The following is a 20,051-nucleotide window of genomic DNA, read 5'->3' as shown; positions in this document are numbered from 1 at the left end:
GACCCAGTCCTAGGACCAAGCCCTAGGACCCAGTCCCAGCCCTAGGACCCGGCCCACGGAGCAAACAGGAAGCAGGGCCACAAAACAGGAATCAGCAGAAAACATCACCAGGGACGAAAAACCAAAACACAAACTTGTCAGCTGTCAGCGATCTGATCTGTCCTGCTTCCAGGAAGAAGCTTTTCTCACAACGTCCATTTTAAAGCCTCGTCCTCCTTAAGGAACAAATATTATGATAGAAAATTGCTTTTGCACAACTCACACATCCGTTCAAACGGACAACTAAGTTGACCCACCAGATCCAGTAGGAATCGTGCTCTGGAAAAAAAAAATGGATATGAATCTTTTCTGCGACTGCAAGAGGGTTGGGTCCCAGGTCAGGAGCTCCAGAACGCTTAGCTGCATGCTAGCTCGTTAGCAGGTCATGAAGATACAGCAGGCCACATTGTTTCTGGTTGACTTGGGTGACATTTCATTCGCAATATCGCATCTAAAACCAAAACTAAGAACAGGCTTATAATCCTGGGGTAGATTTTAGAAATAAAACCATTTCTAACCCCCCAATCCCACCCCACAGCGCCCCTCCCACAGGAAACATGATCCAGCCCACTGTAAGTAGACTACCTTTAAGCCATTGAGTGTAAGAGGACAAACAAAACGAATATAACAAACAAACAAAAGAATTGCCGATCACCATCCACATCAGCTCTGGACGTTGGAACCTGCTGACACTAATGAATGAGTCGACAAACACCAAAAGATCCTGCTCAGAAAGGCGACAGCTCTCCAGGGTCGAGCGTAGCCTAGCTACACATCGGCCTCTCGCTGTAAAGAAATACAACAGTTAAGCTAACTAAGTGAATGTGAAAAAAATATTTTTTTATTTTGTTTTACTTAAGATTATTTATTTATTTATTCGTTTTCAACGGTGTTGAGGCTGTCAGCTGAGATGAAGAAGAGAGTGTTTGGTGTTGAGCCGAGCTCACGCCTCGTGAAAAGGAACTGCAAAGAAACAAGCAACGTGTTTTTAATATTTTTTGGGAAACTCAGAGACAATACAAGGTTTGTGCGTTGGACAAGCTTGCTCTGAAGAAAATTCAAAGTATTTTTTGATTTGAAAAATAAATATGAAAATATATATAAAAAAACGAACTAAAACAAAAGAAAAAAATTACATTGTGAGCGAGCAAACAATTCCGTCTCCCGCTGGTGTGTGAGTCGGCTAACAGAGAAAAGGCTACCAGGTTCTCTCTGAGCTCCAGGATTCATGCTGTGACTCAGAACTTGAACATTGATCAATGGTCATCCCCGTCACGCAGGACTCAACAAGCAGACACTGACTGATTCCTTGTTAAACCTGGACTTTGAAGCTAGGGAAAGAGTATTTTCCCAGTCCTCAGCAACGAGACAAGTAACCGATTACTTTACCACCCACATCACTAAATATCACCATGCTGGAAGACAACGCAGTGTTTTCTGATGTTCATGTCCTACTGTAGTATTATAAGATACAGATGTTACTCATCATAACCAGTCTTCCATACTGCTCAATATGCAATGGATGCAGCCGAATGTCTCCAGCAGGATATTACATCAGCCGAATGTCTCCAGCAGGATATTACATCATTTGTTTGAGGTGATTAGATCCTTAACATGTGTTAATTTATTGTATTTATTTATTTCACAGGCATGTATCTTACACCAAGAGAAATATATCAGGAACTATCACAAGCGATAATTCTTCCTCTTTTCGTTGTTTCTCATGAGCATCGTCATGTTGTTTTCCCTTCATGGCTCCAACACGACATTCCGAGACACTTCTATCTGTTTTCCTCCCGGCACAGCTGCCGTGGTTACCAGTGTTTCTTAGTAACCTCCTCTCTCGTGCTTCTTCTGAACATGGAAAAGAGTCACAGTGGATCTCGGGTGTATGACTGCGGGGACATCATTATACATAGACAACGGATGTTTGTGTGTACATATTTCACATACTAGAAAGATACTTTGTGTGTGTGTGTGTGTTTGTGTGTACATATGACATGCACTAGAACAGTGTTTTTGTGTACTGTTGACACACTGTAGACCGAAGCAAGAAGGTCATGCATCAACAGGCTGGATGGCGAGGGAAATGAAGACATGACCATGCAACATTACCGATCCAAAACAGACTATATATGTTGAAACCCCCATCCCCACCATCCCCCTTACCTGCACACACTGTCTCACTAACATCACACGCTCGCTAATTCTACCTGTCTTGTTTATTGCTTAGTCCTACACCCGTATCTGCCCCCACCTCTCTGCTATAAGGGCAAGAGACACCCCTATGTGCCCCCACCTCTGCGGTCAGGGCAAGAGACACCCCTATCTGCCCCCACCTCTCTGCGGTCAGGGCAAGAGACACCCCTATCTGCCCCCACCTCTCTGCGGTCAGGGCAAGAGACACCCCTATCTGCCCCCACCTCTCTGCTATAAGGGCAAGAGACACCCCTATCTGCCCCCACCTCTCTGCTATAAGGGCAAGAGACACCCCTATCTGCCCCCACCTCTCTGCTATAAGGGCAAGAGACACCCCTATCTGCCCCCACCTCTCTGCTATAAGGGCAAGAGACACCCCTATCTGCCCCCACCTCTCTGCGGTCAGGGCAAGAGACACCCCTATCTGCCCCCACCTCTCTGCTGTCAGGGCAAGAGACACCCCTATCTGCCCCCACCTCTCTGCTGTCAGGGCAAGAGACACCCCTATCTGCCCCCACCTCTCTGCTGTAAGGGCAAAAGGCCCGTCGTCTGTGGCTTCACTGTATTCACTTTATGATTGTTCACCTTCATCATCATCATTATCATCAATGTCACCACCACCATCATCCTCAACACTACCACCATCATCTTCATCAACTTTACTCTAGCTAAGATTGTAAACTATTCTCCATTCCTAAGGGTCAGTAGAATAAGGTGTAAAAAAAGAAAAAGAAATGTCTGTATCATAATTTAAAAAGTGCACTATTATAACTATTGCCTGTGATTAAAAAATAACTATTATGGTTGAATTGATGGTCAAAATAAAGAGGCATCCACCTTATTGTTATGATTATAATAAACTCTGAAAATATGTGCATCCAGGATTATTATTATTTTGTTATCACTTCTAAGTTTTTTGCCTCAAAGTTTTTCATCTCCAAATTATTCACCCAAAATGTTCATTTTGAGGATTCAAGACCAACAATTTTGGTGGTGTTTAAAATGCCTTTTACAATTTAAAACATGATGTCACTGATTTGCTTCCATACCCGGGGAATATCGCTTAGGCCAATGAAAACTGAGGAGAGGATTTTCCAAACCGAGCATTTGAGCTTTCATTTTCTCAAAGGCCGAGAAGAATACCCAGGGCTTGGTTTACACCTATCAACATATCTAGCCACTGGGGGACCAAGGTAGCCTAGCTCTGTCCTACAACGTACTTCTGCTCAGTTTTGATTTTGCTTCTGTACTCTGTCTGGGAATGAAGTAAGTCAGATGTCTCAGGTTAACTTTCTACCTGTCCAATCAGCGAACAGAGTGAGTGGCTGAGAACGATGACGTTGATGTCATGAGCTAGTTTGAGTTGTAGTTCCGTGATGGCGGAGGAGAAAGTTGTCCGTTGTGGCAACGCTGCCGAATATCCATAAGCTAAAGCTGGAGCAAGAACAAGTTTTGCTGAGTTTTGTTGGTGGCAATGATGTTGTGGCCCTCCTCCCCACGGGGTTCGGGAACAGTTTGATTTTCCAGCTATGGCAGCTAGCTCTGTTACAGTAGTGGTGAAGGAATTGGCTAAGGCGAACGCTAGCGATTGGTTATGGCAGATCAGAGTAGCTTTAGGCAGATCCAATACTTTTAAACTTCAACAGAGTACCCGCCTACAAGGGAGTCAATGCTTGTCAATGAAGCAAGCCCAGACTCCTTGTACTAGTGATGGGAAGTTCGGTTCTTTTTACTGATTCGGTTCTTTGAATCTCGTTCAGTAAAATGAACGAATCTTTTTTCGAGTCATTTGTTCATTTCAGGGGGGGGGGGGGGGGGGGGGGGGGGGGGGGTTGGGGGCTATACGTCCACTGCAAAGGACGTATAGCCCCTATACGTCCACTGTAGGTTAGTGCATGACATGTGCACCAGCAAATACTATTTCAAAATAAATTCCTGCATTAAAATGTATCATGAGTTTGTATGATTTGGTCATGTATTATCACACTAGCATTTAATTATCACGTCAAACAATTACACTGCACTAAACTGTAAGTGTAAATGTAAAGTGAAAATAACAAAACCAGTCAGTATGATGACTTGAGCGAATATCATTCATTCACGTCTTACTAAAACAGCGGCCACGCGAAAGGGAATAAGGAAACTGTTTCCTCTACTAAAAAATACAATGCGGGTCACGTGAAAAAAGGATCCAAAGACTCGTAGAAAGACCGAGTCGGGGAAGGAACTAATCATTCGTTTCCTCTGGCTACAGAGCCTATGCAGGTCACGTGAAAAATGATCCAAAGACTCGTAGAAAGACCGAGTCGGGAAAGGAACGAATCGTTCGTTTCCTCTTGCTACAGCCTATACAGGTCACGTGAAAAATGATCCAAAGACTCGTAGAAAGACCGAGTCGGGAAAGGAACGAATCGTTCGTTTCCTCTAGCTACAGAGCCTATGCAGGTCACGTGAAACATGATCCAAAGACTCGTAGAAAGACCGAGTCGGGAAATGAACGAATCACTCGTTGAGAGGACTCGTTACTCCCGAGTCCTTATAAGGATTCGTTCAAAATGAACGAATCGTTCACGAACGACACATCACTACCCTGTACAAATTAAATGTAGGAGTCTGGTTAAGACCAGGCTAGACCAAAGGCAGGCTAGGGGAACTCATATTAATGTTAAATAACCTTCTAAAGTGACATTTTCATGTCATGGGACCTTTAACATAACCTGTTCTAGTTACTAAAAGTCACGTTTCTAACTTTACCGTGAGTTCTAGATTTGGCCGTGGTAGTTACGCAGGTTACCTCTGTACAATGTGTGCTTACTGTGGCGCTGACTTTTTCTTTGCTCAAGCCGTGAAAGCGAACTGTTTGGCTCCCGTGGTGTTGTTAAACATGTGTGATAAACGCAAATTAATTGAATTTATGGGATGTGCGTCCGCAAAAATATTAGAGCTATAAGTGGGCAAAGTGGGAAAGGCTGGCTCAGGCTAGCGATCATGGCCCCTCCACTTCTAGGGGCGGTCCTGTAGCAAGGGGTGGGTGGGCGAGCCAATCGGTTTGTGTTGCATAGATACGGTCGCAGTCTTGAGGTTAAACATCAGTTTATCGTCAAACAAAACATTCCATGAAAACGAGAAGAGGCCTTGATCGGTCCCTGCAGCTAGAGACGGAAGGAGTCTCGTCAACGTCAGAAGTTAGCTTCAGTTGACTGCTGACAGTCCTCGAAAATTCTGTTTCCTATTTTCCCACCCAGGTATGTTGACCAGACGTATTATTTGAACATTTAATTGTTTGCTTAGACACAGATGACCAATTAGAAAGTGGTCTGCTGGAAATGTTCTTGGGTGAGATTCCGCTCGCAATCATTCTTATCAGGTGTCGTTGACAGAATTGTCAGACACAGGACCATGTCAGTCAGGAAACATGGAACAACACCGGCCAGCTAAATGACCAAACTACGCGCTTCTGTAGCTACTAGTACAGTACTAGCTAATAATATCAAGTTAGGAGTTCGTATTCCACATGCTTAGTGCTTACTAGTCAATCGGCGTGTTAAAACTGTACAATTAAGTCTGGGTCTCGGACATTTTTGCCCACATGCAAGCCGACTCGCTAGCTAGATAGCCAGTTAGCCTCGAAACTAGCTCGCTAGCTTGTGAATCTTGTTTTACTATGTTAAAATTAAAACTGACTTGACTAGCAAGGTCCCGTTCTAGTCTGGCAACTCCATAGTGCTAGCTAGTGCTAACGTTATCGACAAGATCGAACCTAGTTCAGTTCACTAGAATCATCTCAATGAAGCCCGTTGAAATATAACGGCACTTTAGATCCAGTCGTACGCTACCGCTAACCGGCCTTATATGTAGAATACTAGTCGTGGAATATTCAAGTAGTTTGAACCATAGATATATGGTTTGAACCGCTTGTCTAGCTGTTCACGACCCGAGCTTTTTACGGTATGTTACGGTCCAGTGCTGCTAGGATGCACGGCTCGAACGCTGCCTTTAGGTCTACTCTAACTTCAGCAAAAGCGTGTTTACGTTTTAAGTAATGCTGTACTTTTCACTTTCACTCCCCCTGTTACGAATGTGTTCACACTTGCGGTATTGGCGAAGTAGGCTACATTGTTGGCCTTCATCACAAGTCAATAAGGGAGTTCATGTTAACTTGAAAATAATACTTCTAGCTATTTGAAAGCTGACTAGTCTACCACTTCGGAGTAGCTATATAGGTTATGTACGCTATGGATCAGTGCACAGGTCCACAACAGTAGATTCGCTTACTCACATTACTTCCAGCAGATATTGTACCGTTTGCAGATTGTATGTCATTGAATATTAGGTAAATACCACTCAATGACCCTTTGCTCTTTCCCCCAGAAGCCTTTATCTATCTAGCTAATGCACAGTGGACTGGACACATATATGACAGTAGGTCAGTTATGTCACCGTCAGTAACCCCATCCCCCTGCAAAGAAATGTAAGAAATAAGTGTCGATCTCTGCCATTGGGAAGCGTTGTGTGAGCTATTCGTTCAAGTCAAACATTGACAGTATCACCTGGTAACTAAGACTTGTTTAATAGTTGTTATGTTTCCTTCTACCTGAATGTATCTCTGATGTTATGACAGATGGCCATTATAAATAAAGAAATAAAAAAACAGACCGCTTGCTGTTGCTACGGTGAGGCAAAGGCCTAAACCATAATGACAATGATTACCGATTCTATTTTTGTAGTAATTTTACCTCTACCTTAAGATTTACATTTACATTTATTCATTTAGCAGACGCTTTTATCCAAAGCGACTTCCAAGAGAGAGCTTTAAAAAGTGCATAGGTCACTGATAATAACAACAAGATAGCCCCACAGCATTGCGGGTAGTCAAAAACAAGAAGTACATATTGTGAACAACCAAAAAATAGTGCTAAAGGGAAGAAACCATAAGAGCATGTAGTTAAACAAGTTAAAAATTACACAACATTAATCTCTAAGTGCAGGTGTACCTGTAGGAAAGCAATAAAAATAGGATTAACTAAAAAAGAATACAACAGTTTAAATTAGCTACCACTAACCAACAAGAGCAACAGTCTAAGCAAGAGTCATTGTGAACCTTGAGGAAACTAGCGTTGGGTTCAGCAAACCATTCCTAAGTACCATTGTACTCCCGGAACAAGTGTGTCTTGAGCCTTCTCTTGAAGGTGGAGAGACAGTCCGTGTCTCTGATGGAGGTGGGGAGTTGATTCCACCACTGGGGTGCCAGGCAGGAGAAGAGCTTGTGCTGGGACCGGGCGGTCTTGAGAGGTGGGACCACCAGGCGGTTGTCTGAAGAAGACCGTAGGTGGCGGGTGGGGGTGTAAGGCTGCAGGAGAGACTTGATGTAGTCGGGCGCAGTCCCGTTCACTGCTCGGAAGGTCAGTACCAGGGTCTTGAATCTGATGCGGGCCGTTATGGGTAGCCAGTGGAGGGAGATGAGGAGCGGGGTAACGTGGGAGCGTCTGGGTAGATTGTAGACCAGACGGGCCTTGCGTTCTGAATCCTCTGAAGAGGGCGGGTTGCGCATGATGGGAGACCGGCGAGCAGCGAGTTACAGTAGTCCAACTTGGAGAGGACTACTGCAAGGACAATAACACTAGATTGCTCAGTGTGAACATTACTGTGTGCGCGTGCATGCGTGCATTTGGTTGCTTTTAAAGGGACAGTTCATCCCAATAAGCTAAAAGTTATACCATGTTCTTCCTCATACTTGTAAGGCTGATAATCCATCTAGAATAGATGGTTTTGGGGCGTGTTGTCAAGTTTTGGAGATAGACTATAGATCTTAATTCTCTGGAATATAATGGGCTAGACTTGTACTCAAAGTCTACAACTACAACCTACTAGAACACTGGACCTAGCCCACTACTAGAATGCTGGACCTAGCCCACTACTAGAACACTGGGCCTAGCCCACTACTAGAACACTGGGCCTAGCCCACTACTAGGAACACTGGGCCTAGCCCACTACTAGAACACTGGACCTAGCCCACTACTAGAACGCAGAACCTGGCCCACTACTAGAACACTGGACCTAGCCCTAGCCCACTACTAGAATGCTGGACCTAGCCCACTACTAGAACGCTGGACCTAGCCCACTACTAGAACGCTGGGCCCAGCCCACTCCAGTAGAGTGCCCTGCCCACTACCACAGTGTGTGACTTGGCTGACCAGACTTGGAGTTCAAACATGATTGCTGTCAGTCTGCCATAGGGGGCCCTATAGTCAGGGGATATCCACCTTTCACCCAGTTTAGTCCCATCCCACCCTCTCTCTCCCCCAAACCCCCACCCTCTCTCTCTCTCCCCCAAACCCTCTCCCTCCCTCCCCTCTGCCTCAAACCCCCTCCCTCTCCCCTCTCTCCCCCAAACCCTCTCCCTCCCTCCCCTCTCTGCCTCAAACCCCCTCCCTCTCCTCTCTCCCCCAAACCCTCCCCTTTCTCTCCCCCAAACCCTCTCCCACCCTCTCTCCCCCAAACCCTCCCTCCCTCCCCTCTCTGCCTTAAACCCCCTCCCTCTCCCCTCTCTCCCCCAAACCCTCTCCCTCCCTCCCCTCTCTGCCTCAAACCCCCTCCCTCTCCCCTCTCTCCCCCAAACCCTCTCCCTCCCTCCCCTCTCTGCCTCAAACCCCCTCCTATTCCTCTATTCTCCCTGCTGCTCCTCTCTCTCTTTCTCCCCTCTCCCTCCTCTCCCCTGCCCACCTCCCATTCCTCTCTCCTCTCGGCCTGGTAGTTTTCCACCCGTCTGTTCAGGAAGCTGTGAGGAGGAGATGAGGGGAGCAGACTGAGAGCTCAGCTGGGGTGTTCAGGCAGATCTTCTCAGCAGTGGTTTGTGGGTCCGGTGTTCTGCAATCTCTTCAGACATCAGTAGGATTGACGTGAATCTCTGTCAAGTGTCAGTGCATCCAGAATCACTGTTATGCCTCTTGCAGGACACTAATAGCCAGTGTGGAATATTGTATCCTGGACAAGGCCTTGTTTTAACACCTGTGCAGCAGAATCAGGCCCGGATCTGAGCAGGATGAGTGATGAAACAAGCATTCTTGCCAGTGTGTGTGTATGTGTGAGTGATATGCTGTGCTGCCAGTGTTCATCTGAACAGAAGGTGTGTGTGTGTGTGTTGGCAGTCAGGACAGGCTGTAGTGGCCATCGCTGATCTCCTGCTGCTGTTAGTCCTTGGCAGGGCCAACCATTCATCTGCCACTCGCTCTCTCTCCTCAGTCTCTCTCTCTCCTCAGTCTCTCTCTCTGTTTCCTCAGTCTCTCTCTCTCCTCAGTCTCTCTTTCTGTCTTTCTCTATCTTATCTTTGGCCTTTTCTCTTCCAACTACTAAAACTGAACTAAATTCAAGTTGTTGATCCCCAAGGAAATTCTTGAGTTTGCGCTCCTCTCTCTTGCAGTCTCGCTCTCTCGCTCTCTCTCGCTCTCTCGCTCTCTCTCTCTCTCTCTCTCGCTCTCTCCCAGGCAAGCTCCGAGGTCAGGGGATGGCGTGTGTGTGTGTCTACATGACATGTAATGAGCAGATGTGTCTATAGACACTGGCTTCCCCTCCAGGCGTTATGGGTAGCCTAGTTATGGGGACAAAAAAATCTATCCTGTGTTAACAGACCCAGCCTGTCCTGGACAGCTGCTGCTCCGGCCCTTAATCTTGATTGGACCAAAGGTTTGCCTGTTGACGATTTTAAACCAATCCTTTCGCTACATCAAGCAGACAGTGTCTTGCTACTGGAGGAATCATCCATCAGTCATTGCGGTTCAGCCCACTTTTACGCCCCATGACGGAAGCATGGTGTGTGTGAACTGAAGTGTTTACTGGATGTTTTGTGGGGACTGGGCCTGGTAAATACAGACCCACTTTTGTTTGTGTGTGTGAATGACTCTTGACCACCAAACCTGTTATCTTTTAACCTGTTCTCATGTCCTCCATCTCCTTAACTCAATATTGATCTCTGTGTGTGTGTGTGTGTGTGTGTGTGTGTGTGTGTGTGTGTGTGTGTGTGTGTGTGTGTGTGTGTGTGTGTGTGTGTGTGTGTGTGTGTGTGTGTGTGTGTGTGTGTGTGTGTGTGTGTGTGTGTGTGTGTGTGTGTGTGTGTGTGCAGCCATGGCAGAGGCTCACCAGGCGGTGGCGTTCCAGTTCACGGTGACCCCCGAGGGCATCGACCTGCAGCTGTCCCACCAGGCCTTCACCCAGATCTACCTGTCAGGCCTGCGCTCCTGGAAGAAGAGGCTCATACGCATCAAGGTGGACACTTACCACACACTCCTACCCCCCACACACTCCTACCTCACACACTGACCTCACACTAACCTCCCTGTTCTAGTTCCTCCGGTGCTAGCCTCCTCTGTCAGCTGCAGCTAATAGGACAGATGATAGTAGCTCCCTAGCAACGCTGCACTTCACCACACCCACACACTCCAGGTTCCTTGGTGACCGTGGTGACCGTGGTGATGATAGAGCTGACCCCCTGTCTTGTCCCCCTGACAGAACAGTGTGATCACGGGCGTGTACCCCGCCAGCCCTTCCTCCTGGCTGTTTGTGGTCATCGCCATCCTGGCCACCATGTACACACGCTCTGACCCCTCTATGGGCCTCATCGCCAAGATACAGGAGCACCTGCCTGCCAGGTACGCACACACACACACCTCATATACACACACACACACACACCTCATATATACACACACTGTAGAAACTAGCAGAAGTTGGGTTTCCTTGAGTGTGTGTCGTAACAGTCTAGACAGTTCTGTAGAACCAGTTTGACTCTTGTCTCTCCCCTCCCTCCCCCCAGCAGCCAGTCTCTGAGCAGTCAGAGTCAGGTGGTGCTGGCTGCAGTGGTGTTCAGCACCCTGCTGTGGCTGGCTCTCATCTTCACCATGAGGCTCTGCCTCAAGCAGCTGCTCTCCTACCACCGCTGGATGTTTGAGCAGCACGGGAACATGTCCATCACCACCAAAGTCTGGCTGGTCAGTGGACACACACACACACCTACACACACACACACACTACTGATTCTCTCATCCATTTCTTCAGAAGGATACAAACACACTCACGAACATACACCCCTAACCTGTGTGTGTGTGTGTGTGTGTGTGTGTGTGTGTGTGTGTGAGCGCAGGCTCTGGTGCGCATGTTCTCAGGCAGACAGCCCCTGCTGTACAGCTACCAGGGCTCCCTGCCCAACCTGCCCCTGCCTGCCGTCAAGGACACCATGAAGAGGGTGAGACACCCTGGTCACCACACACACACTCACACACACACCCTGGTCGCCACACACACACTCACACACACACCCTGGTCACCTCACACACACACCCTCACTCACCCTAACCCTCATCATCACATTCCTCCCTCCAGTATCTGGAATCAGCTCGTCCTCTGATGAACGACGAGCAGTTTGAGGGCATAGTGTCTCTGGCAGCCCAGTTTGAGAGCAGTCTGGCCAACCGGCTGCAGTGGTACCTCAAACTGAAGACCTTGTGGGCGTCCAACTACGTAAGCACCCGGAGGGGAGAGGGGTGGTGGAGGAGGGGAGAGGGGTGGTGGAGGAGGGGAGGGGGGTGGTGGTGGAGGAGAGAGGGGTGGTGGAGGAGGGGAGGGGGTGGTGGTGGAGGAGAGAGGGGTGGTGGAGGAGGGGAGGGGGGTGATGGAGGAGGGGCGGAAGGAAAGGAAATGCCAACCCTTCACACCCCCTCCCCCCAACCACACACACACCTGGCTCTGCCCTCTGAAGCCAATTTAAAATCCCATCAATGATGCAAGTCTTTGTTGCTTGCTGGTGTTGTGTTGAATGATTCATCACGGCTAACTGTCTAAGAGTGGTGAATCGACGCAGTTCGTTATAGTCTTGATTGGATGGTGTTCTTGGTTCCAGAGATTTTCCCCCTACTGTGACAATGTATTATTATTAGGTGTGCCTGCTTGGAATTTTTTGCACTACATAGACAATGTGTACAATTTTTTTCAAAGGTTTTTTCACAACCTTTGTCCTGACAGTGTGTGTGTGTCCTGACAGTGTGTGTGTGTCCTGACAGTGTGTGTGTGTCCTGACAGTGTGTGTGTGTCCTCAGGTGAGCGACTGGTGGGAGGAGTACATCTACCTGAGGGGGCGGAGTCCCATCATGGTCAACAGCAACTACTACGGCATGGTACGTTCCTGTGTTCCCCCCGTGCTCCTACGGCATGGTACATTCCTGTGTTCCCCCCGTGCTCCTACGGCATGGTACGTTCCTGTGTTTCCCCCGTGCTCCTACGGCATGGTACGTTCCTGTGTTCCCCCCGTGCTCCTACGGCATGGTACGTTCCTGTGTTTCCCCCGTGCTCCTACGGCATGGTACGTTCCTGTGTTCCCCCCGTGCTCCAAGGGCATGGTATGTCTTCCCTTTGGCACTTACTTGGTTTTCAAAATGTATGCTTTATGTTTTGGCTGCTCGCAATGTTTGGGGCTATCTCGTTGTTGATCAGTGACCTATGCACTTTTGTAAAGCTCTGTTTTGGAAGTCGCTTTGGAAAAAAGCGTCTGCTAAATGCATAAATGTAATGTAAATGTATGTTCCTGTGTTCCCCCCGCGCTCCTACAGCATGGTACGCTCCTCTCTCCCATCTCTCTCCTCTGCCTTCCTCCCCTGCCCCTCCTCCATACACCCTGGTTGACCTGGTTGGGCTCATTCAACATGATTGTATTGGTTTGACATTGGGGACATTTCAGCTACAGGACGAATACCATCAAAACCATTAATAATCCATCCTTCCTCCCTCCATCTGCCTCTCCCTTTCTCCCTCCTTCCCTTTCTCCCTCCCTCTCCTCACCCCCCCCCACCCTCCTCCTCCCCCCTCACAGGACTTCCTGTTTGTGACCCCCACCCCTATCCAGGCAGCCCGTGCGGGTAACACCCTCCACGCCATCCTGCTGTACCACAGGAAGCTACACCGAGAAGACATTAAGCCTGTACGTTCACCTGGACACACACACACCCCTCCACCCACACATGCAGACAGGCCTGATAGACAGAACAGCAGGAGAGAGATTAGAGGTGCAATTTGAACATTGTTCTGGTGGTTTAGTCAAAGAAAGAAACACAAAGGAACCTCATCTCTGCCACAATTGATATGATATTCTGTGTGTGTGTCACCGGGTGTTCTAAGGTTACGTGTTGTGTGTGTGTGTGTGTGTGTTATTGTAAGTGTGTGAGGTGAACATCCCATCACTGTTCTGTCCCCTCTGGGTTGTTTTCTGGTTATTTCCCGTCACCTGTCCATGCTCTCATCTCATGTCATCTCCCTTCCTCCCTCCCTCCTCTCATCCTCCCTCCCTCTTCTCATCCTCGCTCCCTCCTCTCATCCTCCCTCCTCTCATCCTCGCTCCCTCCTCTTTCTTCCCTCTCTCTACCTCCTCCCTCTCTCTACCTCCTCTTCCCTCTCTCTACCTCCTCCCTTTCTCCTCCTCCCTCTCTCTACCTCCTCCCTCTCTCTACCTCCTCTTCCCTCTCTCTACCTCCTCCCTTTCTCCTCCTCCCTCTCTCTACCTCCTCCTCCCTCTCACCTCCTCCACCCTCTCTCTACCTCCTCCCTCTGACCTCCTCCTCCCTCTCTCTACCTCCTCCTCCCTCTCACCTCCTCCACCCTCTCTCTACCTCCTCCCTCTGACCTCCTCCTCCCTCTCTCTACCTCCTCCCTCCTCCTCTGTCCTCCAGAGTCGTATTCCAGGCACGTTCATTCCTCTCTGTGCTGCTCAGTGTGAGAGGATGTTCAACACCACACGCACTCCTGGAGAGGAGACTGGTAATCACGCGCACACACACACAGCTAGTAGGAGGAGGGAGGGGGATGCTCTCTGGGCTGGGCTGGGCTGGGCTGGATGGGATCTCCTGTCCTGTCACAGCTGTTTTGTCAATCACATTTGTCGTCCTGATATGTCGGCCGTGAGAACAGCTCTGTTGTCTCCTCATGTCGTCTCCTCATGTCGTCCATCTCTTCATCCAGCGTGTCTGTCCAGCGTGTCTGTCCAGCGTGTCTGTCCAGCGTGTCTGTCCAGCGTGTCTGTCCAGCGTGTCTGTCCAGCTTGTCTGTCCAGCGTGTCTGTCCAGCGTGTCTGTCCAGCGTGTCTGTCCAGCGTGTCTGTCCAGCTTGTCTGTCCAGCGTGTCTGTCCAGCGTGTCTGTCCAGCGTGTCTGTCCAGCGTGTCTGTCCAGCGTGTCTGTCCAGCTTGTCGTCCAGCGTGTCTGTCCAGCGTGTCTGTCCAGCGTGTCTGTCCAGCGTGTCTGTCCAGCGTGTCTGTCCAGCGTGTCTGTCCAGCTTGTCTGTCCAGCGTGTCTGTCCAGCGTGTCTGTCCAGCGTGTCTGTCCAGCTTGTCGTCCAGCGTGTCTGTCCAGCTTGTCTGTCCAGCGTGTCTGTCCAGCGTGTCTGTCCAGCGTGTCTGTCCAGCGTGTCTGTCCAGCTTGTCTGTCCAGCGTGTCTGTCCAGCGTGTCTGTCCAGCTTGTCTGTCCAGCGTGTCTGTCCAGCGTGTCTGTCCAGCGTGTCTGTCCAGCGTGTCGTCCAGCGTGTCTGTCCAGCGTGTCTGTCCAGCGTGTCTGTCCAGCGTGTCTGTCCAGCTTGTCTGTCCAGCGTGTCTGTCCAGCGTGTCTGTCCAGCGTGTCTGTCCAGCGTGTCTGTCCAGCTTGTCGTCCAGCGTGTCTGTCCAGCTTGTCTGTCCAGCGTGTCTGTCCAGCGTGTCTGTCCAGCGTGTCTGTCCAGCGTGTCTGTGGCTGTACAGAATGCTGCTACTAACTCTGTTGGATCTAACTCTGTTCTTCTTCACTTTGCTCCACCTTTTCCTTCCTCATCCCTTCCCTTTAACCTCCCCCGGTCCCTGTTTCCTGTCTTCATGTTGCTCTCTCACTCTCTCTCCATCCCTCCTCCTTTCCCTTTGTTGTTCCTCCTCTCTTCCTCTTCCTCCTCCTCCTCACCCTCTGGCCTTGGTCTGCGCTGGTTCCTGGTCTTGGTCTTAGTGGTTGTTGAGGTCTGCTGTGCCCTGCTGCTCCTATCAGTTTGAGCGGATGTTCTCCTCTTGTCGGCTCCCAGGAATCGTCACAGGTAGTCTGACTCCCCAAGCCCTGCCCCCAGGCCCCGCCCCTGGCTCAGTCTGACTGTTGTTTTCCACCTTTCCCTGTGTGTTGTCATGGTGACCTGATCCTGCCCCCTACCCTGATGACTGTCATCTAAATCCACACTCTCCATCCCTCCCTCCATCCCTGTCTCTCTCTCTCCATCTCTCACCCCTCCTCCCCCTTCCCCCAGACACGGTGCAGCACTGGCAGGACAGTGACTATGTGGTGGTGTACCACCGGGGGCGCTACTTCCGCTTGTGGATGTACAGCGCCGGGCGGCTGCTCTCACCGCGGGAGGTGGAGTCACAGGTGCAGCGTATCCTTGACGACCCCTCGGCCCCCTCGCCCGGCGAGGACAAGCTGGGAGCTCTGACTGCCGGGGACAGGTGAGCCTGGACACGCCCCCGGGGACACGCCCCTGGGGACACGCCTCTGGGGACACGCCTCTGGGGACACGCCTCTGGGGACACGCCCCTGGGGACACGCCTCTGGGGACACGCCTCTGGGGACACGCCCCTGGGGACACGCCTGGAGACAAGGGCGTCCCTAACCCTCTTCCATCCTCAGTACCTAATCCTAACTCAGCCCTAACCCTAACCCAGCCCTAACTCTAACCTCAACCGCTCCTGTGGTGCTCTCCTTCCCAGAATCCCCTGGGCCAAAGCCAGGAAGCAGTTCTTCAGCTCAGGGGTGAACAAGCGCTCACTGGACTGCATCGAGAAGGCGGCGTTCTTCGTCACGCTGGACGACGAGGAGCAAGGCATGATGGGAGAAGACCCGGGCGCCAGTCTGGACCGCTACGCCAAGTCTCTCCTCCATGGGAAGTGTTACGACAGGTGAGCTGGTGTCTCAGTCTGAAGGGGGATACGAACCGCTGACAGAACTTGTGGAACTGCTTATATCTGTCGCCCCAGGCTAGCTAGCCACTAGCGTTAATAAAAAATTACTAAATGTATCTGTAAGTGTGGGTTTTAGAGCCTGACCGATATCAGGCATTTTCAGTATCTGCATTTATAATGCCTGATAACTTCATATTTAAAAAAGCGGACAAAACACCCTTCAACCATGTTATGAGTGTTGGCGTTGCATAGTTTGTCCACCAGAGGACACTCTACAACGTCCCTGTTGGCAACACTCGTGTTTAGAACGCCACAAACCACAGTTAGCAGATGCCTTCTCTACCCAACAGTCAATACCATCAGAAGGCTTTCAGAAAGATACATTTGTAGTTGTTGATACTGATAATATTGTTAATGTTGATGAGGTTGTTGATGCTAATGAGATTGTTGTTGCTGTGGTTACTGATCTGTGGTTGCCGTGGTTCCTGCCAGGTGGTTTGACAAGTCGTTCTCCGTGGTGATCTACAAGAACGGGAAGAACGGGCTGAACGCGGAGCACTCCTGGGCCGACGCCCCCGTGGTGGCTCACCTGTGGGAGGTAAGACCCCCTGCTGGGATTGGTCCAAACATGTCAGATCACCACCATACAGGCCCGCTATTGGTCATTTTGAGGCATAATCATGGCTGTCAGTGTACCTGACTGTGTGTGTGTGTGTCCAGTATGCGCTGGCCACAGACAGTTTCCAGCTGGGCTACAACGAGGAGGGCCACTGCAAAGGAGAAGTGAACCAGTCTATACCCCCTCCCCAGAGACTCACCTGGGACATCTCCACACAGGTCAGCTGCCTGTCTAGCTGTCTGCCTGTCTAGCTGTCTGCCTGTCTAGCTGCCGGTCTAGCTGCCTGTCTAGCTGCCTGTCTAGCTGCCTGTCTAGCTGTCTGCCTGTCTAGCTGTCTGCCTGTCTGCCTGTCTGCCTGTCTGCCTGTCTAGCTGTCTGCCTGTCTAGCCGTCTGCCTGTCTAGCCGTCAGCCTGTCTGCCTGTCTCCACCTCTTCTTGGCTGCTGTACTGAGTGTGTGTGTGTCCCAGTGCCAGGAGCAGGTGAGCAGGTCTCTGGAGGTTGCGCAGGCTCTGGCTGATGACGTGGACTTCCACGTGTTCTCCTACCAGGAGTTTGGGAAGGGCAGGATGAAGAAGTGCAGGATCAGCCCTGACGCCTTCATCCAACTGGCTCTGCAGCTGGCCTACTACAGGGTGAATACCCTCTCTCACACACACACACACCATATATATATATATATATATATACATATATACTAAATACTTCCCCCTCCCCCACCTCTTCCTTCCCTCCCTCCCAGGATCGGGGGATGTTCTGTCTGACCTACGAGGCCTCCATGACCCGTCTCTTCAGGGAGGGCCGCACAGAGACTGTGCGCTCCTGCTCCAGCGAGGGCTGTGCCTTCGTCAAGGCGCTGGAGGGAGGAGAGGTACAGTTAAACAAACAACCCTACTCTTCATAGGTTCGTGTTAAGCGTCACTTTCATTTAGACATAAAATCCTCCCTTTATATGAGACATAATCCACCCTGCTTGAAAACTGGACGTCACATCAGAACTTCTTGCCCTCTTCCTTTACTCTCCTATCTCCTTCCTCTTTCTCTCCTCTTCTTACTCTCTCCTTCTCGTCCTCATCCACCAGGGGGCGGAGGTGTGCAGGAGGCTGCTCCGTGCGGCAGCAGAGAAGCACCAGAACCTGTACCGCCTGGCCATGACGGGCGCTGGCATCGACCGCCACCTCTTCTGCCTCTATGTGGTGTCAAAGTACCTGGGGGTGGACTCTCCCTTCCTTAACCAGGTTTGGCCCCATCCTAACCCCTCCTCTGTCCTCACCTCTCCTCTGTCCTCACCTCTCCTCTGTCCTAACCCCTCCTCTGTCCTCACCTCTCCTCTGTCCTCACCTGTCCTCACCTCTCCTCTGTCCTAACCCCTCCTCTGTCCTCACCTCTCCTCTGTCCTCACCTTTCCTCTGTCCTAACCCCTCCTCTGTCCTCACCTCTCCTCTGTCCTCACCTCTCCTCTGTCCTCACCTCTCCTCTGTCCTCTCCTAACCTCTCCTCTGTCCTAACCTCTCCTCTGTCCTCACCTCTCTCTCTCTCCTGTGTCTGTGTGCTTCAGGTGCTATCAGAGCCGTGGCGTCTGTCCACCAGCCAGACTCCCGTCCAGCAGGTGGAGCTGTTCGACATGGTCAACCATCCAGAGTACATCTCCTGTGGAGGCGGCTTTGGCCCGGTCAGTACCAGCCTGCCCTCTGACCCCTGTCTGTGTAGTCATGACAACCACGAAGCCCCACCTGTGTAGTCATGACGACGTGCTCCTCTCTTCAGGTGGCAGATGATGGCTACGGCGTGTCTTACATCATTGTGGGAGAGGGCATGATCAACTTCCACATCTCCTGCAAGCACTCCTGCCCTCAAACTGTGAGTAGACCCCCCCACACACACACACACACACACTCAGACTGTGCATACCTAAGAATACTCTTGAAGAAGTCATTTATGAAGTTAACTAGACAGTGTTAAGTTCCCGGCTGTTCAGTGTACGTGTGTTCCTTTCCATCAGGACTCTCATAAGTTTGGAGCTCAGATCAAACGAGCCCTGATGGACCTGCTGCAGCTGCTGTCCCCAGACCAAAGAGAACCTTCTAGAACTGGGAGGAGCCAGCAGAAAGCCAGGGAGGGGAGGAGCCAGCAGGAGGCCAGGGAGGGGAGGAGCCAGCAGGAGGCCAGGGGGGGGAGGAGCCAGCAGGGGGACAGGGAGGGGAGGAGCCAGCATGAGGACAGGGAGGGGAGGAGCCAGCATGAGGACAGGGAGGGGCGGAGCCAGCATGAGGACAGGGAGGGGCGGAGCCAGCAGGAGGACAGGGAGGGGAGGAGCCAGCAGGAGGACAGGGAGGGGCGGAGCCAGCAGGAGGCTTCGCTGGGCCAGGCCAAGAAGGAGCTGTAGAGGAGAGCCAGGAAGAAGAGGGACGAGGAGAGGGAACCAGGAAGTCCAGTGAGGTGGTGTGTGTCAGGTGGAGGAGGGTCTGGATAGCATAATGAGGTTTTAAAGGTCATTTAGTTTGAAAGTGTAGATGTTTGTTACTGTGGGAGCAGACTGTGGGAGCAGACTGTCCTCTGTCTAACATATTACACATTTGATGAAAAAAGTCTATATTGGATTCAACGTTTAATGGATGGATTTAATATAGGATGTTTAAAGAAGGATATTGTTGTATGTATAGATATACAGTTACGTCTCTAAATGTGCCATGTACGACTCTGTACTATCGCCTATACTTTCAAACTTGGACTTGATTTCAGTGGCCAGTTTCTCATCATACCAACCGAGTCTTTGGGAGGGATTGATAATCTGTCAGCAAACTATATTTACCATTCCTATTTTCATAATGCTGTTTGATGCCCAGTACCCCAGCTTGTAAAAAATATTTGGGGAAAGTTATCTGAGCGGAAATCAGGTGACCCTCTCCGGAACGCTCCACACAGCAGTGATTAGAAACAATAGTTACCAAGGCGACGCATGTTCCGCTCTGATCAACAAGCAAGTCATTCTCCTTACTCCTTATTCCATTACTCCATCTTGTCAGCCACTATAAAACACGTACTTCTCAACCTTGAAGTTCCCAAGGTCTTTCATATTGATGTTGACCTCTTAATCACATGATTGTACTGTGGTATTTATTTGTTGTGGAGAATGTTAGCTTCATGTTGTCTGGGGGGTTACTGCACAGGGATAGCTGAAGCATCCAGGCTTCATGTTGTCTGGGGGGGTGACTGCACTGCTAACAGAGCCCACTAAAGATCCTGCTTATTTA

The 20,051-nt window shown here is 50.1% G+C and overlaps 1 protein-coding gene across 1 annotated transcript; it reads left to right on the top strand.

Annotated features, from left to right (window-relative positions):
* The first annotated feature begins 5,262 nt into the window (after positions 1-5,262).
* LOC124488181 (carnitine O-palmitoyltransferase 1, liver isoform-like) lies at positions 5,263-19,732 on the top strand. The gene is made up of 20 exons (XM_047050728.1): positions 5,263-5,483; positions 10,358-10,500; positions 10,744-10,883; positions 11,048-11,222; positions 11,375-11,476; positions 11,614-11,751; positions 12,327-12,404; positions 13,097-13,204; positions 13,950-14,037; positions 15,532-15,727; positions 15,989-16,177; positions 16,673-16,778; positions 16,901-17,017; positions 17,268-17,432; positions 17,540-17,668; positions 17,880-18,035; positions 18,356-18,469; positions 18,565-18,657; positions 18,800-18,960; positions 19,723-19,732. The coding sequence occupies exons 2-20, from the start codon at positions 10,360-10,362 to the stop codon at positions 19,730-19,732; spliced, it is 2,406 nt and encodes an 801-aa protein (XP_046906684.1). The 5' UTR covers positions 5,263-5,483; positions 10,358-10,359.
* Positions 19,733-20,051: the final 319 nt, after the last annotated feature.

Source organism: Hypomesus transpacificus, unplaced genomic scaffold, assembly GCF_021917145.1.
Source record: "Hypomesus transpacificus isolate Combined female unplaced genomic scaffold, fHypTra1 scaffold_127, whole genome shotgun sequence".
Classification (NCBI taxonomy): domain Eukaryota; kingdom Metazoa; phylum Chordata; class Actinopteri; order Osmeriformes; family Osmeridae; genus Hypomesus; species Hypomesus transpacificus.
The sequence above is the reverse complement of the archived record's forward strand: the minus strand, read 5'-3'. Positions and strand labels throughout refer to the sequence as shown.